At 36.9% G+C, this 24288-nt stretch overlaps 1 protein-coding gene across 1 annotated transcript in view; it reads left to right on the top strand.

Moving 5' to 3' along the window:
- The window catches only part of VWA8 (von Willebrand factor A domain containing 8), a 340198-nt gene that overhangs the window by 89904 nt on the left and 226006 nt on the right, over positions 1–24288 (top strand). Inside the window, exons 13-14 of the mRNA XM_057707109.1 lie at positions 8027–8187; positions 10345–10458. Of these exons, the coding sequence (XP_057563092.1) occupies positions 8027–8187; positions 10345–10458 (275 nt within the window). The remainder of the gene's footprint in view (positions 1–8026; positions 8188–10344; positions 10459–24288) is intronic.

Raw genomic sequence — 24288 nt, 5'->3', positions numbered from 1 at the left:
AAACATTTGTCATAAAATGCAGCAAAGTTTGCTGTACCATTTGAATAAAATATGGTTCTTTAGTTTGTGTGTCCTGGGATTTTACTCTATAGCATATCTGCTTTTTGCCTTCCTTTTTGAAACTGTACTTACTCTCTTTTATATACTTAGTTATCCGTGAATATTTCTAAACAAGCATTCATAAAGTTGGTTTTCTTTTAAAAAATTGTTATCCTTAGGTTGTGATTTTTGTTGTGGACAGTAGAATCCATCCTGGCTGTCTAAAACTGAAAGGGATTTATTACAGAGTATTAGGTAGCTTACAGAATTTCTGGTAGAGATAGGGCACAGTGTTTAGATTGTACCCAGTTACAAATGACAGAGCCTGGAGAACTTCAGCCATAGCTTTGAGCCATAGCTGTTCTAGAAGAGTGGGTTCCTTGTGCTGGCTGGCACTTCACTCTCACTACCAGGTTTTTCAGTTCCCAGTTTTGTGTGTGTGAGAATGCTTGGTAGAACCTGGGTCATGTACGGAAGTCTAGCTGCAAAGGCATCTAAGAAATGATGCTTGTAGTTTTCTAGCCTCTTTACTACAGCAAGGATAGTAGAAGGGATTTGATTGGATATTTTCTCGGATTGGGTATCTTTACATTATTTGCACCTACACTGACCTTGACTTTATATTTTGTTGTGTGACTTTAGTAAGATGTCCTTTTGCTGGGTCAGTTGTGACATGGTGGGTTTGACTTCTAGTTAGCTTCAATCAAAACAATTTTGTTCTCTCTTTGTAGAATAAATCTTTAACTGGAGTAGATCATCTTGAAATAGATCCCACTGGTTACAGTAAAGAGAGCTATAAATGATTCAAAAGCAGCTTCTTCCATCAATAGCAGAGTAATTGAAAACAATCATGGTAGTCTTGTGATGCCACCATTATATACCTAAAGGAAGCATTTATTATATGTGTGACAGGTTAAAAATAGTTCCTTAAAAAAGAACTTGAGGAAGAAGCATGGAAGAGTTTACAAATAATTTTACAATATATGTAAAACGAGAGGCCTTTTTGTTTGAGATCAAACATAAATGACACAGGAATGTTGGCAGCATGCCTTGCATTTTGTTCACCGTGCGTGCTTACCCTGTAAATGATGGCTTCGTTTCTATTTTGGGACCTAAAAATTATTCACATTCTGTGTTTATGCAATATTTATGCAGTATTCTGCCACTAATAGTTGTGGACATAATTAATCTCTTTTTGCAAAGTTGATGGCTTACATCAGCTAGTCTTGGTGTATTCTTTTATTCCCTTAAATCCCAGATTTTCTTAGTATTTATACTGCTGGCAGGATATTTTCTGATAGGGTAAATTTTGCTCAAATAAGCAAAACTTATATCAAGTAGACCTGGAAAGCCTACAAAATTCCAGCTAGTTTCTTTTGGGGGAAAAAAAATCACTAATAATACTTACTTGCCCCAATCAAAAAAAAATTAAATGTCCACTGTTTATATTTTTAATTTAGAAATAAGAACATGAAGAATAATACTCACCTAGAAATATAATTACTATTAACTGTAACTAAAGCATTTTTATCTCAATCTTTTATATATGTGTTTAAAGATATTTTTAAACAACAATAGACACTAGCTGCTGTGGAGGGCATTTTGGGGAACAGTAACATCATGGTCAGTACTTTCTGGCTTTTGTCAAAGAAGTTGATTGAGAAAACACTTAGTGGCGAGTAGCCTGAAAGGTCTGCAATGTACATTCCTGTATTAGCACTACAATATATACATGGATTGATTAATCCAGACTGGCTCTTTCTCCATGGAATTTCTTTTGCTGAAATTTGTCAAACATTTTTTGTAATAATATCCTTGAGGACACCTCAGCTCCTTTACTTTTTAGCTGTGTGTCCTTGATTGGGTAAAATGAAGGCAGTAATTTTACGTATCCTTTAAGATTATAAGGACTACATGAGTTAGTTCACATGAAGTACTTGGCGCCTAGTAAACCCTCCATAAGTATTAGCTGCTATAATTATTGTTACTTCTATTTTTAAATCCTTAACACGCTGTTCTTTTATTTTTCTTTTAATTAATTAATTATTTTTCGCTGTGTTGGATCTTTCTCTAGTTGTGGCGAGCGGGGCCACTCTTTGTTGTGGTGCACAGGGTTCCCAGTGTGGTGGCTTCTCTTGTTATGGAGCATGGGCTCTAGGCGCACGGGTCTCAGTAATTGTGGTACACAGGCTCAGTAGTTGTGGCACACTGGCTTAGTCGCTCCAAGGCACATGGGATCTTCCCGAACCAGGGAATGAACCCGTGTCCCCTGCATTGGCAGGCGGACTCTCAACCACTTGCTCCACCAGGGAAGTTCCAACACACTGTTCTTTATAATGACGTGACTCATTCATTGAACAAATTTTTCTCAATCTCATCATCAAGAACTGAAGTCCTGCTGCTTTTTTTGGTGTCAATTCTGTGGAGTTATGACATATAACTTTTGTTTTTAATGTCACTCTTTTTTGTGTGCTAGAAATTAGAAAGATTAGATTCACATTTTTAGATTCTTCTTATAATATGTTTTGTGTATCATCTTTACCTTTCTTGGTTTCCTCTTCCCTTGTTTAGTTTTTTTTAACAACTTATTTTAAAATTTTTTAATGTATTATATATATTTTTGGAAGCCAACTTACTTCTGAAACTCTTGGGTTCATAAATATGGTAGAAATGTATATTTTTTAATCTAGTTGAGGTCATAGTCTGTAAACACTTCAATATCCTACTTTTGCTATAATCATTTAAATTTTCTACCAGAAAAATTGTATATGCTTTATAATGTAAAATTTTACTTTCTTATCAATATTCACATTTAAAGAGAGAGGTAGCAGAAATTTCTTTGTTCACTAAAAATTTGCTATAGTACTTTCATTTCTTTTTCTGAATGATATTATACCTTGGAAAACAAATTCTAATCTTATTCTAGTCACTCAACATACAACCACTTTTTGCAGTTATTTATCAAACTAATTATATCCAGGTTTCTCAAGGGAATCTCAGAAAAATTAATGTATACCATTCAAAGGTCCTGAAAACATTTAAGGTATATAATTGCTTTACGATTCAAATCTATACTCTCTGGTACATTTTGTGAAGTTATGCTTCTCATTTTACTAGAACATTTTTGTTTTTAGTAGGGTTTCTCTGTTGCAAATCAAAAGAGCAAAATTCAAAATGACACAGAATCTTAACATACATATATGGATGTTTTTCAGGGATCCAAATGAGGAGGTGAGGTGTCTAAGGTTAGACAATGGTGGCTCTAGAGGAACTAGTTTTCATGTCCTGTTATTTTTAAATTTTTAAGGAAACACAGAAAGAGGAAATGGTTCGCCTCTATGATATCATTAGTGCTATTTTTATTCTCTTAAGTTCAAAAGTTTCAAGGATAAGAAAACTATATGCAAAAATGGAGACATTCATCTTTCTTGATTTTTATTAGTGTGCTTTCAGAATGCTCATATGGAATAAGCATATTTCTTTTTAAAATTTTGTCTTTCCACTTGCTTTAGGGACGTGTGTGAAGGCGGGAAGAATAAGGAAATATGTATATTTTTAACAATTCCATGTTACAGTATATGTTAGAATGAATAAGGATATTAAAATAATTTCATGGTACTAAAACCCAAATATTCTATAGACAGAAACACTTGAAAAAGTTGTTACTTTATTTTAAAGATTAGCTTCATATTGAAGTCATGTTACTGACTCATTTCAGGCTGTTTTGAAAAAATTCTGTTAATTAAGTTTGATTAGGTTCAGTTGTTCTGTGAAAGTTCAGTTTTACTTTGGTGTTCCTGCACTTTCACACAATGGAAATAACTCACACAGTTGAAAATAATTTCTTCTTATAACTAATATTATGTAAAGTGGGGGCAGTTATCTTTTTAAGAAAAAGCTGGAATTTTCATCTTTTCTCCCAGTATAGGATCTTAATTATGAAAGCTAACTGCTTTTATTAAAGAGATCCTTTTTTCCCCTTAGGATAGTTTTTATTTTAATGCACAGATGTATTAGAAATGAAGAATGGCTCTTTTTCACATGATAATATGCAGAGACTTCACGTGATAGAACTAAACTGAGCCAGTCTTTTACGAAATGCCAGGTGTTTTCTGTTTTCTACCCCTCGGAAGATTGAGAAAAGGGAAAATATTTCTGGTCTGTAGTTGTGGTTGGCATTAGTAGCTTTGAACTCTGTTCATCTGTTACTGCTTGTTGTGTAGCAGCAAATAATTATTTCAGTTTACTTCAGTCAGTAAAAGGGAGTCTCCAGCTGCTAGGTTAGAAAAGAGGAGCCGTACATACTGGTTGTCTTTCTCATCTTTATTAATAAATACCTATTTGAATGAGGCCAGTATTGTAGATACTGTGTGAATTAACAAGATATGAATGTACTTTGGAATCATCCATCACTACAAAATGAAGCAGTGCTCTTTTATATCTTGCACAGAATGGTGATTCAGGATGTGTTGGTATGAGAGTGAGGAATTTTCTCTGTCAACATTAAAAAAAAATGTTACCAGTTGCTAGCCTCAGCTCCTTTGGAGTTCAGACCTCTTATGCCGGAGTCATAATCCTCATCTTCTCTTCCGCAGCTCACGCAAAAGACTCAAGAGCTGAGTTGGATCAGAAAACCATCTATTTTCAGTCTGAAGCTGGGATTTTCAAAATTAACCCCAATCATTTCTTTAACAATATGGTATCAGTGGGATACCTTCTTCATGTTACCTCCTCTCTCAATATCAAGAGAAATGCTTAAAGGAAATAAGGCCTACTCTTACCTTTTTTTCCTTCATTTTTTTTTCACTTTTTAATTTATACTGTCTTGCTATACATTTTATATATCCTCGTGCAATCTCATAATTCCTATCAGAATAAGGAAGGAGTACAAGTAAATAAGATGAGACAAAGTTTCACATTAAGTTAATGTCTTTTTTTTAAAGCAGTGCTTCCCACCTGGGAGTCATTTAAGATATTACCTGTGTCATGTTTAATAAAAAATAGGTGGTAAGCCCCACCTTGGATCTGCTGAATCCACATCTTCAGGGTGATAAGGCCTTAGCTTCTATATTTTCTAAAAGTTCCCCCAGCTGTTTCTGATACGTATCTTTGACTTAGGACCACTGTGCTACAGCATGTTTTCTGTTTGTTTTATTCTCTAGGGCAGTATGTAATGTAACTGTATGCTGTTTTTCTGGAATAATTAGTACCAAGAGTTTTCCTTAAATTTACCGGTTTTTATATTAATTTTTAAAAGATTTATATATGTGTATATACATATTTGTTTTTTTCATATTTTAATTATGAAAATGAACCAGCAACATTTATTTTGATTTGTCCTATTTTTCTTGCAAGAGTGATCCATTTCCAGTTCTGTAGCACAGCCATGAGTGGGAATAAGCTCCTTTTCACCATGAACCGTCTGAGTAAACACTGATAAGGGTGATAGATTTAGTCTTGAGTGTTGCAGTTGCTGTTGGCAGCTTAGAATGACATGCTCATATGAATTGCATAGCATTTAAAATTCATAGTTGAAAAGTTAGATAACATTAAGCCAAATTTTGATCATGTTGCAAAGTTGGATCTCTAGGGCTACGTTGCTGAGTTTTGCCCATGAAAAAAATGAATCAGTAGTCAATCTAAGAAAGAAACAGAACATTTTACAGCAGCCAACCTGAGGATTATAACCCAGGAGACAGTCTCTCAGAGTGCTCTGAGAACTGCTCCGAAGAGGTAAAGGGAGAGTCCAGCGTGTATGAGCTTTTTGCCGCAGGGGGTACCTGCAGTCACGCACACCTCAGTAGAAGGTTGCTGCTAGTCACGAGGAACAGACGTCGTAGTTGATCGTTTTAGTGCTTTTCTAACTATGGGAAGATACAAGAATCCAGGTTCATAAAAAATTTCTCCTGGAAATATCTAACCATCCGAAGGCCAGTTCTGTCAGTTTCCCCAGAGCACAAAGCGTCTTATCCTGATCTTCACCCTGAATTCCTTTTAGGGTGTATTGTAGGTCAGCAACTACAGTGATTACTGACTTGATTCTTGTAGAACTGGGTGGTGGGCGACATTCTTTATTTTACAATCCCTTCCTTTTCAGTCTTAATTTTGACCAAGGTTTGGGGGGCATTTTGTGTTCCCATGGCTTAGCAATGCTCATTCTCACATCAGGCAAGGATTTCATTGATAGGTCACTCCATGTGCTATTGCTGGACTAGGCCCTGTTAACAGTAGCCAAAAGCCTCTGAACCGCCTATCTTGCTAGTCAGTTATGGTCTAGGCAAAGGTGGTCCTTTTGTTGCTTCTTCCCATATCTAGAGTTACACTGTTACAGTCATTGATCTTATAGAACTATATATTTGATCAGTTGTTTCAAGGCACCTAAGCATCATTAATTTCATCTGAATCTCAGTGACACATTTGGTGATGCAAGAAACAATAATCATGTAAAATAGACAGAATATAAGAAATATAGATAGTAACATTAATAAGTAAGTTAAGAACTACCATTAGGTGTGGCACTGTATCTCCCCAGTTGTCTGATCAGTCTGTGCTGTACCAGTCACTCTCTTTAAGGAAAATGATGTATTGGCTTTGTACATGAAGTTCACCAGAGCTGTCTGCATGTACGGGAGAGTGGTGGGTCATTGTGACCCCTTACAGGATTGAGAAAGGAATGCTATCTTCTAGGGAGTTACATGGCTGGCGCCAGAAGAAGAGAACTGGATCTTTACGGTTGAGCCGGCCTTTCTGCCACTGGGGAGGTCTCGTTGATGCATGAGGTGGACGCACACTGCATGTTAGAGGGGAGGGAGGAGGCCCGAACGGGCAGAGGAAAAATTTATGTTTAAATTTTTCTTGTCTTGCCTTAAAATATGAATTTTTATTTTCAGTTTGAATATTGTCTCAAGTGTCATTATGATTCAATATAAGCCTATTTATGCTTCCTAAGTTAGTACTTTTTTGATAGTGAGAAAATTGAAATGATCAAGACTTACATTTTAATCTTGATCTCAATACAGATTTGTTGCCATTGTAATATAAACAAATTCATTCATTTCCCATCTTCTTAAAACTGGAGTTGGGTATGAAAGAATTTACAAAAGCCTTTAAATTTTTGGATAAAATTGACTAAGTGTTTAACTTTGTTTGATATAAGTGGCACAGAATTTATCTGAAGCTGATAACAGAAAAGAAACTATTATCTTCCACATTAACACATGTAAGAAAAAATTATTTATATTATATAGCACCAAAATTTTTTACAGTAGGTAGATGCTACTATTAATAGCTTGCTTAAACCTATTACACTGTTTTAGCACTAGCACATTGTGTACATGCTTTAAAAAATTGTACACCATTGTAAATCAACTATACTCCAATAAAAATTAATTTTAAAAAATTGGTTGTAAGTGCTGTGCTATTGTTTGTCAATTCCTGTACCTCATCTGATGACTGTCCTCCTCAGTTTCCTCCATTTTCAAGCCTCCTTAAATATGAGTCACTGTGGTGGTTCCTAGCATGGCTTTTCTGGAGAACTCAACTGCAAGAAAATGCACATCATTTATAAGCATCTCCTCCCAGTGAATTTGTGTGGCCTCTTATTCTTAAATAGGAATCTGTACATTTTGGCCCTTCAGGAGTAAAGCTGATTGAGTTAAATTCCATAAAAGTTGGGTAGAAATTACTGCCACCATCTCTGTCGATACCAAGTGAACATTTTAAAAGAGGAAGAAAACGCTAAATAAAAAAGAGAAAGAAAAAAAAAAAGCCCTCACTATTTTATGTGGCTGAGTAATAGGAAAAAAATTCAAATGACCAAGAAAAGCTTCTGAATATCTTTCTCTTTGGATTGAAGAAGAAGACTTCCCAGTTGTTGTAGGGAATGTTATGTTCAGAGAGAGGTAACTCTAAAGCTAAGGAAACTATCAACCATGTCTTAAAAATTAATTCTGCATTTTCTTTGGTGGGTGTTGGGGATTGGTCTCAGGATATGACAGCGCGTGATCTGCTACAGCAGAGATACACGCTTCCAAATGGAGACACTGCCTGGCGGTCCTCACCCCTTGTAAACGCTGCTCTGGAAGGGAAGCTGGTCATCTTGGATGGCATTCACAGAGTCAACGTGGGTACGCTCGCTGTATTACAAAGGTCTGTATGAGTCACACATACAAAAACACACCGCGTAAACAGTAGACGTGGAACTTTCTCAATCTTCTAATTTAAACTGGGTTACATAGTCCCTGGGGAATTTGTAGTTCTATATCCAAGTAGAACAGCACATGTTTTTATTGTTGTAAACACAGTAGAGTAAAACTTCAAATAATGAACATTTTGGGAAAAGCCCTTGCCATAGCAACATTCTGAAAGAGCTCAAAAAAGCAAACTTTTAAGTAGTAATTTTGAGACTTTATATGTGTTGATTGATGTATGAAATAAGTCACACAGCTGAAGTTTCTACAGTTTGTCAGAGTCAAAGCTTCACTGTTTACAAACTCCTTTTTCAATCCTAGATCTAAATTATCGGTTGACATTGTTGGAATTTTTTTTTGAGAGGGAAAATATACTTCCTTATATATGAAATGTATAATACCTCTTTGATTATATTTTATATAGGCTAAAGTTCACTTCATGTTTACAAACTTGAACATTTGTGTTACTGTTGTTTTCTTATTTCAGTTTAGGTGGGGCAGATATCCACACATTCCTAAGTTAACTTCTCTTTAATGTTGAGAGAAGACTTCATGTGTAACTGTCATGAAAATATTCCCATCTTGTGTCACTTCAGGAGATTAATGATACCATTTTTTTGTTTGTTTGTTACATATTGATTCTATCCCTTGTAAACATTGTTTTTAACTTTTAACTCTAAATTTTAACTTATTGGGAAATTTCAAATAAGTGGACTAATCTAGTTCCCCAACTAACCAAAGTTTTTTTGTCCTTGATAAGATGCAAATACTGAGTATAATTAAGGATTCTAAAAACCCTGTATTAATCCTGATTCAGTTTGAGAGTACTTAAAAATAATAATCACAAACTTCCAGTGTTTTATTATAAACATTCCATAAATTTACAGTATTTTTCTCTTCTAAACAGACAAATGCAAACACAAACAAAATAATACTTACTTTTACTGGCTATCTCTTACTTTTACTGGCTATCTCTTACTTTTACTGGCTATCTCTTGCCTGTTAGGCCAAGTAGTAATGGCAGCAGCAGCTACCATTGATCGAGTACTTAACTCTGCACCAGGCACTGGGCTCAGCCAGTGTTTTTCAGATTCTTAATGGTGGAATCTCCTTGTGGGAGTGAGGCTTAAAAATTACTGATGCCTGGGCTCCACCTCCTCAAATTCTGATGTAATTGATCCAGGATAAGGCCTGAACACTGGCATTTTTAACCCCTTCCTGGTAGATTCTAATGTGCAGCTCAGATTGAGAACAACTGTGTGAAGCATCTGCCTTACATTAGCTGTTTAATATTCACAGCAGTACTGTGAGGTGGGTATTATTGCCCTAATTTTATAAAAGGTAAAATTTTAGACAGGCAGATTGGTTCTCCCCTTCCCAGTCCACTCAGCTAATAAGGTACAGGGCTGGCACTTGAACCCAGGTCTGAGGGACTCCACTGCCCACGCTTCTAACCTCTGCATTATGCAGTCTCTCCTCTCCTCAGTGCTCCCTGTGCAGATGTCTGGGGGGGCAGCGGTTACTGTGGGCATCAGGAAACGTTAGTGGTTGGCTTAAGATCTAGAACAGCTCTTTTCAACCTCTGCAACATCTGGAAGACAGTGCTGTTTGAGCTGTGGACAGCTAGGTCCCATCATAGTCAGTATATGAAATAGCACTAGTTATTTCATGGTAAAGACTTTAGATATTTTAAATCTTGTAATTGCAAAGGTAGGAATATTTTGATACTATGCCCTAAAGAGTTACGTTAGACTCAGGGGAATATGTACCAGCTGCCTTGTTCATTAATATTTACCTCATGGTTATATTGAGTCACTCCTTCAGCTGTTTCTTTTCATTTCCCTCCTCCTTCCCCTTTCCAGCTCCTCCTCCTCCTCCTCCTCCCTGTTCACATCTAGTAACCATGACTACTGCCTTCTAGTACAGCAACCAACAGTTTTTGCCAAGTATAACAGCACTAGCCAACTTAAAGTTTCGAAAGGTGCATCTAACAAAATTGTTAGACTCAATTGCCAGTAATAATAGTTATGACCAAACTATTAACTGATTCTACCTCTAATAACTTCACCCTTCAGAACTGAGTAATTTGTTTCCTGACCTTCCCCTGTCCCATTAGATTGATCCATGATCGCGAGCTAAGCCTCTATGATGGCTCTAGGCTGCTGAGAGAAGACAGGTATATGCGTTTAAAGGAGGAGCTGCAAATGTCTGATGAACAGCTACAGAAGAGGTAATTTGTGGTAAACTACTCTTATCCTTATTGTCAAGTGTACCTTTTTAAAAATTATTCTTCCAAACCGAGGGTCAACCCGAGATAACTTTGAACAACTTAATAATTTGGTGTCCTAGACAAGATCATGTTTTGACACTTTTTAAGACATGAGTTTGCTATCCAAGATGTACTCTGTACTTTCAGCCTTACTTTTACATATGTGTTTAAACATTTTATAAAAGCATTAGTTTTAAGAAGTTAATCCCTCTTCTGTTGTCTGAGCAATTCAATTTTGGCCCCAAACTTTGTATCACGTCAGAAAAAAAAAAGTGGGGAGGAGCCTCACCGCTAACTGGGCCTATCCTCCTTGGAAGTCATCAGTTATTTCTGGGATTTGTCACCTGATGAAGGATAACCCTTTGTGGCTTATTTAAGCATTCCTTCCAGAGCTGTAACAACCAAATTCAATGTATGAGATTTGATTGGATCCTGGGTCAGGAAATGAAATGAAAACAGCTATAAAAGACATTTGGGGACAATTGAGAAAGTCTACATAATATTAATTTTCTTAGGTATCATAATGGTATTGTGTTTATGAAGCTGTTGACATAATTATTTTTATTTATGTATTAATTTACTTATGTTTATTTCTGGCTGCGTTGGGTCTTAATTGAAGCATGCAGGATCTTCATTGTGGCATGTGGGATCTTTTGTTGCGGTGCACAGGCTTCTCTCTAGTTATGGCGTGAGGGTTTTCTCATCTCTAGTTGTGGTGCACAGGCTCCAGGGCGCGTGGGCTCTGTAGTTTGTGGCACACAGGCTCTCTAGTTGAGGCGTAGGCGAGCTCAGTAGTTATGGTGTGCTGGCTTAGTTGCCCTGCGGCATGTGGGATCTTAGTTCCCTGACCAGGGATGGAACCCGCATCCCATGCATTGGAAGGCAGGTTCTTTACCACTGGACCACAGGAAAGCCCAAAGCTGTTGACTTAAAACAAATTGACTTCCAGTTGTTTCTTCAGCAAAAATGGGCTTATTCGAGATCAACAAAGAACTGCTTTTCGGGATCTCTAATCAAGGTGAGCCATGTACAAGTCCTTATGCAACAAGAAGAGGAGGAAGGACTCTTCTAAAAGGAAAAAGGAAGTCAGGAGAGCTAATAGTGAACACAGAGTCCACTGGCAGACTTGAGACTTCGAAGCGCAGTGGCTTTTCATTGGCTGAGTCCTGACAGTCTCTCATTGGCTGAGCTCTTGCCAGGCAAGAAAAGGAAGGTTTTCTTCTTCCTGTTGGGCTCTGCTATTGTCATAGGGTGTGAGAGCTCCCCCTTCTGGCCCTCCAACTGCTTTATTGAGGTTTCTGTTTATTGATATTTTTATACAAAGGAGAATATTTCTATTCCTAAGAACCATATGTTGAACTATTATATTTAAGAGATAAAGTAAAAAGATGTCTACAACTTACTTCGAAATGTTTCAGGGGTTAAAAAGACATGACGAATGGGTACAAATACACACACACACCACGTGGAGAGAAAGAGCAAGGGAGGGCAAGAAACAAAGTAGTAAAATCTCAACAATTGGTGAAATCTAAGTGAAGGATATATGGGTGTTGGTATTTTATTCTTTCACATTTTCTATGGGTTTGAAAAATTTCAGATTAAGAAATTTGAAAGAAAATATTTCTTTCAGGTACATACTGTACTTTCCTTTAGAGGAGGTTTGGCAATTATAAGTAATTTTCTGTCTCATTACATTTCCATGGATATTTTTACATAATTAGAGATTGTTACTTTGGGGAATTCCTAGTCACTTAATTGAATCTTATTTAATTGAAGCTACCCTTCTCCCCCACCCCCCCACCCCCCGAGGGCTTGTCGCCATATTTAAAACAATAAAATCCTACAAATGATGATTATCTGTATTTCTTATTGTGTTTATGTTTTAAGGAGAATTTTAAGAATTTTCTTGGAATTTTTTCATAGAGAGGAAATATATCCTACTATCTCTGTATAAGTTATTTAAAAATTCACTTGATTACAGAGCTATTTATGCTTCTGAGGTGCCTGTCATCAGATTCCTGTAGCCCAATAAATAGCCTGGTTGAGTGTTTAGGGAGGCAAATTATAATGATCCCTCTCATATCATACTTTGGGCTCATAACATTCAATATTGTACATTATTTGCATGTGAGTCACCCATCGGGGGCAGTTGTGTTTTCGGGAGATGAGTCAAAGCATTTGGGTAGTACCTCTCAGCAAGACTGCCCATTGGTTTCCCTTAGGACTTGAGGAGCATTATCTTCTAGCCAAATGTCCAGGAAATGACAACCCTTTTTTATGAGAACTCAAGTTCTCCCTAATGGTCACAAGCAGTTTTACAAATGAAAACACTTTCAGGAACAAAGTGGCCCTGAGCTTCACCATCTGGCTCAGACTGGTTTAGTAGTGCTTCCTTTTCAAAGCATCCCATCTTCATCACTATTGATTTTCATCACTCCCTTGAATGGAAACCGGGCTCAGTTCTGTCTCCAGAAGCCTCTCTGAATTGGTGGAGACAGATCATAGCACTGCTTATTTCCTTTGCTTATTTTTAAAATTTTTGTTTGTGTTTAATCATTGTTAAATATGCATGAAACTTGAGGCGGATAGTTTTTCAAGGCTTTTAATGAAAAAATACCAGTCCTCTGTTATCTATCCTGGGACACTTTCCCACTTCCCACTCCTCAGGGGCTACCACTTTCAACTCTGAGCTGTTTCTTTTAATATTAACCTCCATATCGCTAAACAGTATACTTTCATTGACATTTCTTGATTTATTTTTCAGTGTTAGGCATTATCCATTGATTTCCTACTGTGGAAAATTACAGTTTAGCTCTCTTTCACCATCCCTCTGCACATACTTCCCATCTCCCATTCTCCCTAAATGTTAGGTAATGATCTTGTTTAGACTTCATTCAATGTTTGCATTATTATCTCGGCACAAGGACTGTACACAGCTGAGACATTCAGTAAACTACAGTTATTTTTCTTTTCTTACATACGTTTTGTTTTTCCTAAAGTTAATAATTGCCAACATATGAAGAGAGGCAGACATACAAATAAAAAAAAATTAAAATGCAGCTTTTAAATGTTAGAATAGCGATCTCTACATAATGCTATGGGAACACAAATGAAGAAGTAACCTATTTTTTTCTTGCTGCCTCACAGATTTATTAATAAGGGAAAGATGCTTTAAAAAGTTGGCAAATATAAAGTTAGTTTACACTTTATTTGCATGAAAAAAGTAAATTTTCCAATTGGCTTTTTTTTTAAGACAACTAGTAAGTATTCAGCTATCAAAAATACTTGTGTGTGTGTGTGTGTTTATTGAAATATAGTTGATTTACAGTATTAGTTTCAGGTGTACAACGTAGTGATTCATTATTTTTATAGATTATGTTCCATTTAAAGTTGTCATAAACTCTTAGCTATATTCCCTGTTGTACAATATATCCTTGTAGCGTATTTTATACATTGTAGTTTTGTACATCTTAATCTTCTATCCCTATCTTGCTCCTCCCCGCCACCTCTCCCCACTGGTAACCACTAGTTTGTTCTCTGTGTCTGTGAGTCTGTTTCTGCTTGTTATATTTGTTCTTTTTAGATTCTTCATATAAGTGAAAACATACAGTATTTGTCTTTGTCTGACATTTCTTCACTTAGCATAATATTCTCTAGGTTCATTCACATTGCTGCAAATGGCAGTAATTCATTTTTTTTATAGTTAAGTAATATTCCATTATGTATGTACGATATCTTCTTTATCCATTTATCTGTTGATGGGCACCTAGGTTGTTTCCATATTGTGACCATTGTAAATAATGCTTCCATGAACATTAGGGTGCGTGCATCTTTTCAAATTAGTAATTTCATTTTCTTTGGATATATACCCAGGAGTGGAATTGCTGGATCATGTGGTAGTTGCATTTTTAGTTATTTTGAGGAACCTCCATAGTTTTCCATAGTGGCTGCACCAATTTACATTCCACCAACAGTATACTAGGGGTCTCTTCTCTCCACATCATCAACAACGTTTATTATTTGTGGTCTTTTTGATGATAGCCTTCCAGACCCATGTGAGCTGATATCTCATTGTGGTTTTGATTTGCATTTCTCTAATGATTCGTGATGTTGAGCATCCTTTCATGTGCCTGTTAGCCATTGGTATGTCTTTTTTGGAAAAATATTGATTCAGATCTTCTGCCATTTTTCATTCAGGTTGTTTCCTTTTTCAGTATTGAGTTGTATGAACTGTTCATGTATTTTGGATATTAATGTCTTATCAGACATCATTTGCAAATATCTTCTCCCATTCCATAGGTTGCTTTTTTGTTTTGTTAATGTTTGCTGTAGGTTTGTCAGGAATGGCCTCTATTATGTTGAGATATGATCCCTCTATACCAACTTTGATGAGCGTTTTTATCATGAATGGGTGTTGAATTTTGTCAAATGCTTTTTCTGCATCTATCAAGATGATCATGTGATTCCTAACCTTACTGTTCTTGATGTGGTGTATCACACTGATTCATTTGTGAGTTTTGAATCATCCTTGCATCCCTGGAATAAATCCCACTTGATAGTGGTATATGATCATTTCGTATATTGTTGAATTTTGTTTGCTAATATTTTGTTGAGGATTTTTGCATCTATATTCATCAGAGAAGTTAGCCTGTAAGTTTCTTTTTTGTACTGTCTTTGCCTGGTTTTGATATAAGGGTAATGGTAAGTGGCCTTGTAGAACAAATTTGGGAGTGTTCCCTTCTCTCCAATTTTTTTGAATAGTTAGAGAAGGATAGGTATTAGCTCTTCTTTGTATGTTTGGTAGAATTCCCCTGTGAAGCTATCCAATCCTGGACTTTTGTTTGCTGGGACTTTTTTGATTACTAATTCAATTTCACTGCTAGTGATTGGTCTGTTAGGATTGTCTATTTCTTCCTGATTCAGTCTGGGGAGAGTGTATATGTCTAGAAGGTTATCCATTTCTTCTACATTATCTAATTTGTTGGCATGTAACTGTTCATTGTATCCTTTTTTTTTTCTTCTTAATCTCTGTGATAGTGGTTGTAACTTCTCTTTCATTACTTATTTTGTTTGTTTGGGTCCTCTCTTTTCTTTCTTAATGAGCCTGGCTGAAGGCTTATCAATTTTGTTTATCTTTAAAAAGAAAAAAGACACCTCTTGCTTTCATTGATCTTTTCCATTGTTTTTTTTTTTTTTTTTTTTTTTTTTTTTTTTTTGGTCTCTATTTTACTCATTTTTCTCTCAGATCTTTATTTTTCCTTTCCTTTTACTGACTTTGGGCTTTGTTCTTCTTTTTCTAATTCCTTTAGATGGTAGGTTAGGTTGTTTGAGATTTTTCTTGTTTCTTGAGGTAGGCCGATATTGCTATAAACTTCCCTCCTACAACTGCTTTTGCTGTGTCACATAGATTTTGGAAAGTTGTGTTTTTATTTTCAGTTTGAGATATTTTCTGGTTTCCTCTTTGTCTTCATTGATCCGTAGGTTTTTTTTAGTAGCATGTTGTTTAGTATCCATGTGTTTGTGTTTTTCCCATTTTTCTTCTTGTAATTGATTTCTAGTTTCATACCATTGTGTTTGGAAAAAATACTTGATATAATTTCTATCCTTTTAAATTTGTAGAGACTTGTTTTGTGGTCTAGGATGTGACCTTTCCTGGAGAACGTTTCATGTGCACTTGAAAAGAGTGCATATTCTGCTGTTTTTGTGTAGAATGTTGTATATATATATCTGTTAAGTCCAATCTAGTCTAATGTGTTTAAAACCACTTTTTCCTTATTGATTTTCTGTCAGGATGATCTGTCCATTGATGTAAGTGGGGTGTTAAAGTCCCTTGCTATTACTGTATTGTTGTCAATTTCTCCCTTATGTCTGTTAATATATGCTTTATAAATTTAGGTGCTCCCATTTTAGGTGCATATATGTTAAATGTTATAGCCTCTTGTATTGCTTCCTTTATCATTATATAATGCCCTTCTTTGTCTTTTGTTATAGACTTTGTTCTAAGGTCTGCTTTGTCTGATACAACTATTGCTGCCCCAGCTTTCTTGTCAATTCCATTTGCATGAAATATCTTTTTCCACCCCCTCACTTTCAGTCTTTAGTTCTGAGGTGAGTCTCTTGTAGGCAACATATAGATGTGTCTTGTTTTTTGTTTTTATCTGATCAGCCACCTGTGTCTTTTAAAGTGATTATTGATAAGTATGTACTTATTGCCATTTTGTTACTTGTTTTCTGGTCGTTTTTTATAGTTCTTCATTGTTCTTTTTGTCTTCTTTTAGTTTCTTCCCTTGTGATTTGATGATTTTCTTTAGTGGTATGCTTTTGTTCCTTTCTCTCTAGTTTTTGTATATCCATTGTAGGTTTTTGATTTGTGGTTTCCATGGGGTTCATGTAAGTTGACCTATATCTTCTGGTTTTAAGTTGATAGTCATTAAGTTCAAATACCTTCTAAAAGAGCTACATTTTTTTCCTCTTTTCCCCTACATTTTGTGTTTTTGATGTCATATTTTACATCTTCATGTTTGTCCCTTTACTGTTTATTGTTGTTATAGTTGATTTTATAAATTTTTTGTCTTTTAATCTTCATACTAGCTTATTTAAGTGATCAACCCACAGTATTTACTATATATTTGCTTTTACTAGTGGAATTTTTCCTTTCTTATAAATACTTGCTTCTTGTAGCCTTTTCTTTTCCACCTTGAGATGACTCTTTAAACTTTCTGTTAGAGTCGGTTTAGTATTGATGAACTCTATTAGTTTTTGCTTGTCTTAGAAGTTCTTTGTCTCTCCTTCAATTCTAAATAATAATCTTGCTGGGTAGAGTATCCTAGGGTGTAGGTTTTTCTCTTTCAGCATGCCACTCCCTTCTTAAGTTTTGATTTGTATGTGACTGTTTTTCTCTTGCTGACCTTAGAAGTCTCTCTTTATCTTTAACTTTTGCCATTTTAATTATGATATGTCTAGATGTGAGTCTTCTTGGGTTCATATCATTTCAGACTCTCTGTGCTTCCTGTACCTGGATATCTGTTTCCTTCTTTAGGTTCAGAATGTTTTCAGCCATAATTTTATCAAATACATTTTCAACCGTTTTCTCTCTGTCTTCTTCTGAGGTGTCTATAATGTTAGTATGCCTGATGTCTAAGAGGCCCCTTAAACTGTTTTCATTAAATTTTTTTTCTTTTTGCTTCTCTGATTGGGTGATTTCCATTATTCTGTCCTTAAGATTACTTATGCATTCTTCCGTATCACCTAGTCTGCTGTTAATTCCTTCTAGTGTGTTTTTCATTTCAGCTATTGAATTCTTCAGCTCTGACTGGTTCTTTTTTGTATTTTCTAGTTCCTTCTTAAAATTATTACTGTGTTCATCTATTCTTTTGCTTAGTTCAGTTAGTATTCTTATTGTTAATGCTTTGAACTCTTTATCTGGTAAATTACTTAATTCTCTTTTATTAATTACTCTTCCAGTTTTTTTCTTATTTCATTTGGAACAAATTCCTCTATCTTCTCATTTTCCTTAACTTTCTCTGTTGTGAGGAAATTAGGTAAAACAGTTACCTATCCTTTAAGTTACCTACACCTTGAAGGAGTGTCCTTGTGTGGGAGCATCCCTATGCAGACTCGGTGTTCCCAGTGGCTTTGGTGGGAGAGTTGGATCTGAAGTGAACATGGGTCATGATTTTTCCTAGGGTGTGCTTGTAGCTATCACCTTGTTGGGAGGTGGGGCTAGAGATGGAGAGGCTAGAGCCAGAGCCAGGTGCGAGTGTGCCAGGACTTCTCCTATTCTGTGTGGCTGTCACTGCCCTATTGGAGTCAGGGCTGGGTCCCAAGGTGCCGGAACAGAAGCCTGGAGGGCTGGGTCTGAGCTCATTGCATTCTCTCCAAGTGTGCTCACTCCCACCTCCCAGCAACAGCATCTTTATCCAAGAGGGGAGTGGCTCTAGAGCAAGAGGGGCCAAAGCATGCACTTGACTTGGGCTGGAGTGTGGGTTGGGGAGATCCCAGCCGGCAAGTCAGGTCTCTAGACTGCTCCTGATTTGGCATCTCCACAAACACCGATAATGGCCACCCTTGCCTGTTTCGGATGTTGTGCTGGGTCTGAGGTGGTTCCATCCCCCTCCTCCCCCCAACTGAGCACTCTTCTCTGCAGAGACAGGCTTCTCCCTAGTGTGGAGCTGTGATGGAGCTAGATGGACTGGAGCAGGCACTTAGTGCCAGCAGGGATGGGCTCTGGGGCAGTTGCTGGAAACCAACCAGAACCCCAGGCAGTTTCTGTTTGCTTCCTCCACCTTGTTCCTGGGAGTAAGCAAGTGTGTTTGCCTTCTTCACAAGGACAGTCAAGGTTTCTTAGAGCCCCCCTGTAAGTCCCACTGGTTTGCAAGCTGGCTAGGAGGACTTATCTTCCCAGAGTCAGACCCCAGGGCTGGGGTGCCTGTTATATGTTTTGAACTGCTCACTCCCCAGGGAGGATCTCTGAGCCTGTGTAATCTCTTTCTTCTTCTGTGTCCCCTTTCAGGCATATAAGTTCCAATCTGATTGCTTCTCTTCCCTTCCTACCCAAACCTGTGTGGATCTTTCTTTACACCCTTGGTTGTACAAGAGTCTTTCTGTCAGTCTCCAGTTTGTCTGCAGTGAGAATTGCATGTAGATGTGTTTTTGATGTGTTTGTGGGGGAGGTGAGCTCAGCTTCCTCCTACTCTGCCACCTTGATCTCCTCTCTCCAACCTTATTTTCTGCCTATCACTTTTTCATCCCAGACACTTCCTCTGTTGTCTAAATCTCCTCTCAGCACATTCAGGCACATCAGGTATTCTATCAATTTCATCTTCTGTCTATTTCATCTTTCTTCCATGGCATGTTGTCACTAGACCTAATCTGGACTTGTGGCACTCAATAGGTATAGCATACATGTCGTCCTAGATCCCTCTCCACTGCCACTCTCACATTTCCTCTGGTCTCTCTTTCTGTAACTTTCATCAGTTATATGTTGAATCCCCTGGGCTGAACTTCTCATTCTTTCTCTTACATTCCATCAATTTGTCAGAACTTTATTGGCTATTCAGAGGCGAGATGTCTAAAAATGGAATCTCCCCTCTGTCTGAAATATTTCTACCAGTTGAAAACCTATTCCTGTTCTCCTTATCAACATTCCTTCTTTTTTTTTGACCTCAGAAACACATTATTTTCTTATGATTGTAACCAGTTTTTCTCTATTTTGTTGTTAAACACAGTTGTATTACACAATCTGCCTCATTCTGATGATGTGGAATGTTAGTAAATTTCTTTACCTTTTCCTAGTTAACTTTGCTTTAATTTTGTATACCCCATTTTGTCTTTCTGAGAATAAATATCTTCTCTTTAGGGTTCTAATAGGTTAGATTCTTTAAACCACTTGACTATATCTTTCAAGGCTGTGTTCATTGGGTAGAGAGCGGGCAGCTCGACTAAAAGGATATAAGATATCATAAAAAGTGGGAAATTTGTACCCTGTGAGAAAATTAATTTGTTTCATGAGCTGTTCTTGTAAGTGATATGACCTCTTACCTAGCTGAGTGGAACCTGTATTCTTTCCATATCTAATATGTCACTCTTGGCATTAGCATTTGAACTATAAATTAGAAACTCATAACCTAAGTCTTCCATCCTTTCGTTGTGTACCTCAGCACAGAACTGAAGTTCAGCAAAGTGATTACTATTCTCCTTGTCTTTAAGTAAACTCAGCTATTAATGCTTTGTTTCTTTGTGGGGAATTTTGGGATAGAGAAAAAGATCAAAGGTAGAATGAAAGGAAGTCATTTAAGCTTCTTTGCCTCTAGACCCAGTTTGGTAAATTTAGATACCTTTTGGCTTTCAAATAGGAACAATTTTTATATTTGCGTTTGGCAGGAATCCTGTAGTTACAAGTAACAGCAAGAAAAGAAAAACCTTAAATTGTTGCTAAAAGGAATTTTGGGACATCTCACATGTTCAAAGGAAGGGAGAGGATGCACTTGGGCCTCAGAAAATAACTGGAACCTAGGACTTTAATGTTGTCCAGACTCTGTCTTGCTCTATACTTCATCTCATTGTTTCGAATGTCACAATACCTGACCCATAGTAGGTCACTTAGTAAATGTTTTTGAATAATGAATAAATCTTAACCTAGAATAAATTCTAGAAGGCTCAAGGTAAAATAATTCTATTTATCCAGTTTTAGATAACTTTCTGAACTAGTAGTGTTTCCTTTTATGAACCTACTAATTGGGAATACTTTGGCTTTTAATGACAAGTCTGATAACATAGGGTCTCGTAATTAACAGCTACTACCAAGCCATTCAACTTCATAGTATGAAACCGAGTTTCTGTACAATTACGTTTGACTCCTTTGCTGACCTGCATTGTGTTCTGATTCTTCACCAAGATCATATACCTTGATCGTTTCCATAGTGCTCCTCAGGTATTCTTGGCAGGTAATGACATAGCTAATGTTCCCTTAGCAATAGCTTAAGAAATGTTAGAAACTTTCCTTCTTCTATTGCAAGACGCCAGGAATACTGTGGACGTGGTGGTTAGAAATAACCTGATGGCCACGCACACCAGGCACCATGCCTGCATTTCTCACAGGAAATAAGGACCAAAATAGAACTACTTCCTTTGCTGAGAAAAACTTCTTTGAGGAAAGGGGGAGTAGAAATACTATAGGCTGCTAAATGTGTCCCTTCCTGCTGTTGGTCAGAGCTTAGATGGCGGACGGGAGCGGGGGGTGGGGGGTGGCGGTGACAGTTTTTTTGAATTACTAATAGTTTATTTTACCAAGAAAAGGCTTCTGGTTATCTCAGGGAAGCAATAAAGATTGGGGGGGGGGGCGTAGTCTCGGTTGTAATTATATATTCTCTAATGTTTCTGTGTTTTTATTGAATTTTTTTTATTGATTGTGATTGAACATTGAAGATGGTTTATAATCTCCCAGTTTTCATTAATCAGTTGTGAACCGTAAGTGGACATTGGGCACAATCCTCAATTGATTCGATTCCCTGGACCCTTTTACTCTTGCTTCTGTTTGAAGAGAGTTCGGATTCGAACATTCTCTGCTACCTCCCTGAGAAACCTCAGGATCCCTTTGCTAGAAAATTAGGCTGTGTAAATCTTTAACAAAATTCAAGGTAGATCCAGGAGTTTATGCCCAAGCCTTTGTGTTTGATTCTTAAAACAAAGCGCCATAAGCAAATCCTGATTTTGAAAAGTAATCCTAAACATTTTTATGGTCAAGGGAAGGTTCTAAACTCTGTGCCTATGAAGGGTCTAATTACTTATTATTGTGTGTATTGCTTTTGTCTTTTTTAATGCACAAGTATATCACATATTTGATACAAGAATGCACCTTTTCTGAAAGATTGACTCAAGGCCAGATTTAGAGTAGCTGTTCTGCTTTTGGATGGGGAACCATTTTTCCCTGTTCTTATCACTTATCTTTGTTTTCTCCTTGACATCAAAGGTCTTCAAAGTTTCTTGCAATGATGATTATTAACAACAATACATTTATCTATCTATCTATCTACCTACCTATCATACTAGACATTGTATGGTATAAAGATGAGTTAGGAATGTGTCCATGCAGTTTGCTATGTTACAAAAAAGGAGAACTATGGACCATTGTACAGAACTGCATAACCTTCAGTTTGGTTTTTTTTTTATAAATTTATTTATTTATTTATTTTTATTGCCTGTATTGGGTCTTTGTTGCTGCATGTAGGCTATCTGTAGATGCGGAGAGCGGGGGCTACTCTTCATTGTGACACGTGGGCTTCTCATTGCAGTGGCTTCTCTTGTTGTAGAGCATGGGCTCTAGGCGTGTGGGCTTCAGTAGTTGTGGAGTGTGGGCTCATTAGTTGTGGCTCGCAGGCTGTAGAACCCAGGCTCAGTAGTTGTGGTGCGCGGGCTTACTTGCTCCACAGTATGTGGGATCTTCCTGGACCAGGGATTGAACCCATGTCCCCTGCATTGGCAGGCGGATTCTTAACTATCATGCTACCAGGGAAGCCCAACCTCCAGGTTCTGAGTTGGAATATTAGTATTATAGTGTGGAAGACCAGCTACAAAATTATCTTCCATTTTATGATTAGTATCTTTATAAAAACCTTCTGTATTATCATTTCAAGTTCCTTATTAAACATATTTGACAAAATGGAGCATATAATTTCCTTCAAAAGATAGAAATTTATTGAAGTTTTTGTTTTATTAGAGCTTTGCTGAGGTGTAATTGACAAGTTAAAAACTGCATATTTAAAGTGCATAGTTTGATAATATTTGACATTTCTATACACCTATGAGACCATCACAACAATCGAGAGAACGACTACATCTCGGATCCCCAAAATGTCCTCAGACCCCTTTGTGATTTCTCTCTCTCCCTTCTTCCCACCCTCCTCTTCTATCCCTAGGAAGCTGCCTCCTGTTATTGTATATAACTTGTATTTTCTAGAGATTTATAGAAATGGAGTCACCCAGTATGCACTCTTTTGGGTTGGGCTTCTTTCACTCAACATAATTATTTTGAGATATTCCATGTTGTTATGTATATCAATAACTTACTCTTTTTTATTGCTGAGAAGCATTGGAAACTACTCTCTAAAAACTTATGTCCCCAAACATATTGAATTTTAATATTTTAATTTTTTTAAGTCTTTGTAAAAGATCTTTTGCTTTGAAATTTTTTAACCTTTATGAAATAATATCTGTTTATCTGAAGTTCCATATCTTTAGTTTCATTTGTTATTTGTTGTTAAACTCTAGTAAAATTGAAATTAACCTTGATTTAAAATTTTCATAGTGCGTGTTTCCTAATTCTCAATTATGTACCACTTCTTCAGCCTTTGTGTTACCCACCAGTCTGTCAGATCACCTGAAAGTACATAGCTGATCCTCAGGAATACTCTGCTCTCTAACTTTCTGAGTTGGAGAACCTAACTTCATCAGGAAATAACTTTCCATATGACCTATTTATATGTAAGGAAGCCTTTGCAGAGATCCTAACAAAAAGGTCCTTCTCATCCTGTTATTCAGTAGTTTGATGGCTGTTTTTATAGTCAGCGTACACTTCTCTGCCTGACACAACAGCTGTCTCACAAACTGGCCCCTTTAATTTGATCCAGCTCACTTGGGGACCCTGCTAGAGTCAGTACCAAAAAGCAAGCCACAGACAATATATGTCATAAGCAATAATCATTCCCCTATATTAGTTTGAACTACCTAGGTTGCTTTCATGTTAATTGTTCTTCTGGGCCTATATTTACAACTCAGCTGTGCTACCTCTTCCTGTCTTATTGGTTTAAGGATGTAAATTTGGCTTGCTCGTTGGATTTTGGCTTTGTTTATTAGTATTACTTTAGCATCCCTCACTGTCTTGAGTAAAAAAGTACGTTTGCAGCTTTAATTTTGAGCAAAGTACAAATAAGCAGGCTCTGTTTCTCCCCGCTTCTTTTGTCCCAACTAGGAGAGAGGAGGATCAAGGATGAATCCAACACCTGTTGCTGGGCCATGACGCAGACTTTTCTGCATTGCAGCAAACCACTTAGCAGAAGTGGAAAATGGAATAACCTTCCCTTTTAGCTTTCAGATCATAGCATTTTCTCTGTCCGGTTCTGTTATGTGACTGTCTAATTACTAGCAATCCTGAGTGATCTTGGTACCCTCAGGACCTTCAGGCATTACCTTTGTTGTTATCCTTTCCTCTTTTCCTAGAACAACTGCTTTGGACAGATCATCTCCATGCCATGCTTGGGAAAAAGAAGTCTTTTTTTCTTTTCTTACATGGAG

Source organism: Hippopotamus amphibius, chromosome 14 (genome assembly GCF_030028045.1).
Source record: "Hippopotamus amphibius kiboko isolate mHipAmp2 chromosome 14, mHipAmp2.hap2, whole genome shotgun sequence".
NCBI classification, from domain to species: Eukaryota; Metazoa; Chordata; class Mammalia; order Artiodactyla; family Hippopotamidae; genus Hippopotamus; species Hippopotamus amphibius.
The sequence above is the reverse complement of the archived record's forward strand: the minus strand, read 5'-3'. Positions and strand labels throughout refer to the sequence as shown.